The sequence below is a fragment of the Seriola lalandi genome, unplaced genomic scaffold (assembly GCF_002814215.2).
Source record: "Seriola lalandi dorsalis isolate HSWRI2012SDOR001 ecotype SW California unplaced genomic scaffold, Sedor1 jcf7180002054580, whole genome shotgun sequence".
Lineage (NCBI taxonomy): Eukaryota > Metazoa > Chordata > Actinopteri > Carangiformes > Carangidae > Seriola > Seriola lalandi.
The window spans coordinates 1534352-1539106 of NW_019525133.1; the positions used below are offsets into that span (position 1 = coordinate 1534352).

The 4755-nt window shown below is 42.5% G+C and overlaps 1 protein-coding gene across 1 annotated transcript; it reads left to right on the forward strand.

The window, feature by feature from the left end:
* The first annotated feature begins 1080 nt into the window (after nt 1–1080).
* hmx3a (H6 family homeobox 3a) lies at nt 1081–4357 on the forward strand. Its single transcript, XM_023418055.2, has 2 exons — nt 1081–1802; nt 2787–4357. Exons 1-2 carry the CDS (start codon nt 1514–1516, stop codon nt 3407–3409), a joined length of 912 nt encoding a protein of 303 aa, XP_023273823.1. The 5' UTR covers nt 1081–1513; the 3' UTR covers nt 3410–4357.
* Nucleotides 4358–4755: the final 398 nt, after the last annotated feature.

A 4755-nucleotide genomic window follows, 5' to 3' on the forward strand; every position in this document is an offset into this window, starting at 1 on the left:
GTCTTCCTCTACACCAGCTTCCAACCAGTAGACTTTTTTTTTTTTTTTTTTTTTTTTTAAACAAGTCAATTAATATCAATGAGTGAATATACATAGCACATTTACAAAGAGTGCAATCTGAGGGATGAATTAACCAAATCGATTAGGGGGGAATAAATGACTGCGCGACCGGCAGACATTGTGGAAGTGGCCCTCGCTGAAAATCAATGAATTAGAAATATGAATCTAATCGCCCATTGGTGACATGTCGAGTAGCTGCAGCCTGATCTCAGGCCTTTTTCATATTGTCTCTGAGAAGCGAGAATTAGGGGACTGTTTGACGATTCGACTGTTGGCATGGTGATCATATATACACTCTTATTAAAGCTATATGTAATTGTTTTGTCGAGTTTGGATGAAAATTTTCACCATTCTGCACAAGAAATGAGGCATATTAGTGATTGAAAAATATAATGATGATGAAACTTTTGCTCCATTTTAATTTCTGTGACTGTTTTTATGAGTTTGCATATAGCGGGGCTTTTATGTGCAGCTGAGTAGGATGTTACTGGTTTATTCATCTGGCATACACACACGCATGGGTGGATTTTATTCAATGTAATTCGCTTTAACGGATTCACTATATAAAAGCACAATTAGGCCTTAGATTATCCAGTATTAGGTCCACAGACTGTAGCCTTTTTAAAATTTCTTTAAAATACATATGTTTTGTTGATGTTTTTTATGTGATATTTCGGGTAATGATCTATTTAAAAATAGCCAATTTTTAATAATCCACCATACACCTGCATCCTGAATGGAAGTGGTTCAAAATATGTTTCTAAATAGGAAAAACAAACTCTGGATTATGAGTAGCCTCTTGCAGTCCATCTGTGGCTGACTGTAGGCTAATGTTAGTTGCGTGTTGAGGCGCTTGTTCTGACGGCGCTTATCCCAAACCTTCCTTTTTGGCGCTAACAGCCCTGTGTTCATTTGCTGCCTAATTGGACTATATGAGACCAATAACAGGCGAGCGCACACCGCCAGCAGCCAGAGCGCACAGAGAGGGAGGATGGTCTCTTTCTCTCTCTCTCTCTCTCTCTCTCTCTCTCTCTCTCTCTCTCCCCCCTCACCGTCTCTCCCTTAATCCCATTTGCCATTGTACATGCCCAATCGCCTATACTTTCCGCATTTAACTTGGATGACATTTTTATTTCATCATTAGCATCAGACTGACTGACACGGTGGACACAGTTTGCGTTTTGACGAAAGAGCCCGGAATGAGACATCTCCATGTTATTAAATTTTTTCACGCCTCAAACATTTTATTTTATTATTTTTCTAGGCTAGAAGGACGTGTGTTTTGACGCGCTCCCCGAGTGTGAATCGAGTCTCCGCGTTAAATCATTGAGAAGAATAAAACAGGAGCTCCACGCAGTCCGGATATCGACTGTCTGTAAATCAGCCTTTTTTTTTTTTTTCTTTTGTAATTCCTGCTTCCGTGGTCCTCTGCGTTCAGACCACAACCACAGCGATGCCAGAGACAACGCAAGAGACGTGCGCTTCGGCCAAAGACTCTCCTTTCTTCATTAAGAACCTGCTGAACTGTGATAGCAAACCGTCCAAACCCAAGCCCGTACTGGCTGCCACCAAGGCGGCCTTGGAGGGAGGATTTTCCCTTTCTCAAGTCGGGGACTTGCACTTTCCACGCTTTGACCTGCCCGCACAGAGGTTCAGTCTACCGGCTCACTACTTGGAGCGCACCTCGGCGTGGTGGTACCCCTACACCCTCAGCTCATCCGCCCACCTACACAGAACTGAAGGTAAGGCTGAGACAGAAAACTACAGTATTTATTATAAATGATGGATACATAGAGTGTGTCACTTATGAGCAAGCAACCGCCACACCTTTAGCCTTTGGATTATAGCGCCTTTGATGTTGGAGTTTCTCTTAATCATTAAAATAGAGAGGGAAAACTTTGATTAAATTTTTTAATTTTTTTTAAACAGTCAAATCATTGGTAACATGTCCCCTGTGTGTTTGGTGACATTATAACATCTTGTCAGCAACCGGTCATTGCACTTCCTCCTCGGAATTGCACTCGATAAAAGTGGAATTTGTGCGTTTTGGGGATAGGAAATAATAATAACCCTATACCACACCACAGAGTGCATAGTGATGTGACGCCTTGTCCTCAATGAAGGCCTATTTTGTTATGCCACGACGCGGGATAATAGATCAATAAAGTGACTCACTGTGCATAAAATGAAGTAGACATCATGAAATCATCGGGTGAGGGTGACGATGCGCAACGTGCTTTTGATTTGTCTATTGGCGCTCACTATGAACATCTTACCCCCGAGGCCTGGCCACTGACAGCCTGTTCCTGTGATTTATTCACGTGGGATTTAAAACACGCTGATATGAATGGCACTATCATGCAAAGAAAAGATGGGATTTCTTTCAGTTTTTTTTTAAGTTAGGAGAATGATAGTGAAACGCTGATTTGTTGAAACGACTAAGAAGTAAAGCAGGCCAATGGATTGTGAATGTTTTACTTATTCTATTGAAAATGCCCTTTTTAGTAGGGTATAAATAGTAGCCTGATTTAGTACATAGTTGAATATGATGTCTGAAAATGGTTTATGTTTATGTTGTAAATCTAATTTTCTGGCACTATTTACAATCATTTTCGTTTTTCTAAAGTAGTACCAAAGCAGTGTCAACAGGGTGTAATAAAAGCACAAATACATAGAACATCAGTCTTCATTGATAATGACCACATCTCCCTGTTTCCCCATTCCAGTCACCGAGAAACCACGAGCCAGGGACTCCTCTCCAACCTCGGGCACCGACAGAGACTCTCCGGACATGGTGCTCAAATCCGAGCCTGACGCCAAAGACGACGACGAGGATGATGAGCACAATAACAACAAAAGTGGTGACGAGATAATCCTGGAGGAGAGCGACGCGGAAGAAACCAAAAAAGACGAACTGGAGGAGTGGAAGAAGAGAGACGACGACAAGAAGCCGTGCCGCAAGAAGAAGACGCGCACGGTTTTCTCCCGGAGCCAGGTGTTCCAGCTGGAGTCCACCTTCGACATGAAGCGGTACCTGAGCAGCTCGGAGCGCGCCGGCCTGGCCGCGTCCCTCCACCTGACGGAGACTCAGGTGAAGATCTGGTTCCAGAACAGGAGGAACAAGTGGAAAAGGCAGCTGGCCGCGGAGCTGGAGGCCGCGAACCTGAGCCACGCCGCGGCGCAGAGAATAGTCCGAGTGCCCATCCTCTACCACGAGAACTCGGCATCGGAGAGCGCAGGTGCCGCTGCCAACGTGCCCGTGAGCCAACCGCTGCTCACATTCCCGCACCCTGGCGTATACTACTCCCACCCCATCGTCACATCCGTGCCGCTGCTGAGACCGGTTTGAAAATAGCAGAAGTCAAAATCAAGTAAAGAAAAAAAGACAAAATATTTTTGTACAATTGAATAAAAAAAGAAGAGAGAGAGAGAGACACTGCAGGCCTACGTGGACCTATTTTGGCAAATATAGCCTATTGTGTCATTTTCCATAAGGGTGCCGTTTACACGTGATCCGACAATTCAAATCCCATGTTTTATATTATTATTATTATTATTATTATTATTATTATTATTATACGATCACCTGTGGTGTCCACCTGCTCACACTGCCTGTCTTTAATTCTTTCCCTAGTTTTTACACCATGACTTGTTGAACAGGCCAACTGTGTGCGATATTAATTAAAAAAAAGTACCTTGTTTACAAAACGTGGCGGCCTAAAGGCGCGGGCCTGCTTATCCATTAACACACTTATTTTGTTCACATGTCCAGAACTGCTGACACGATGATGTGCAATACACTGACGGTGTGCTATGAATGAATGAATGAATGAATCCACTAAACCGAGAAAAAAAAAAAGTTTTGTTTTGTCTATTCACGTTGGAACACTGATGAGGCTTTGTTGTAATATTTCCCCTTTCTTTTCTTTTTTTCTTTCTTTTTTTGCTGTTTGAAGCGCGTGACGTGGACAATCAAGACACTCTCAGCTGTAAAATACCCCTGTAGCTTTATGTTTAGTTTTAGTGACTCTCGCCCGCGTTCCCTCCACACGGACACGTCCTTCAAGCACAAGTGTGAGCTCCAATTGTCTCTTGATCTACTTTGTGTTTTTGAACAGGAGCGACAAGATATCGACTACACTGGTGTACAAAATATGTAAATGTATATATTTAATGAGGCGCCGGGAGAGGAGCTGCCACTCGCAGCTTCTCCTTTGTACAGTAAAAACAACGTTTTGATATTGTATTGCTGAACCATGTTGTGAAATAAATGGAGAATATTCCTCACATTTTAGGACATTTTTTGTAAGTCTTCCTTTCTGTATCCAGCCATGGATTAGAAAAATCTCTGAAGTAACCTGATGAGGTTCAATGGAGCCATGTTCTAATCAACATATATTTTAAAATGCTGTGTTCGTGCACCCTGCATAAAATTTCACACACGTTTTACGCAACAATCGAAAACATTATTAAATGTAGATAGTGATAGGACAGATTAATGCTTATCTGATAATAGACACACACACACTCACACACACACACACACACTCACTCTCTCTCCCTCTCACACACACAGACACACTTGGGCAGGTGGGTTTCTGTAATCATCTTGGTGTTATGCACTTTAAAAACGTTATTTTACATAAAAAGTGGCTCGGTCAATTAGATGCGTAATTGCCACCATCTTGCCAAAAT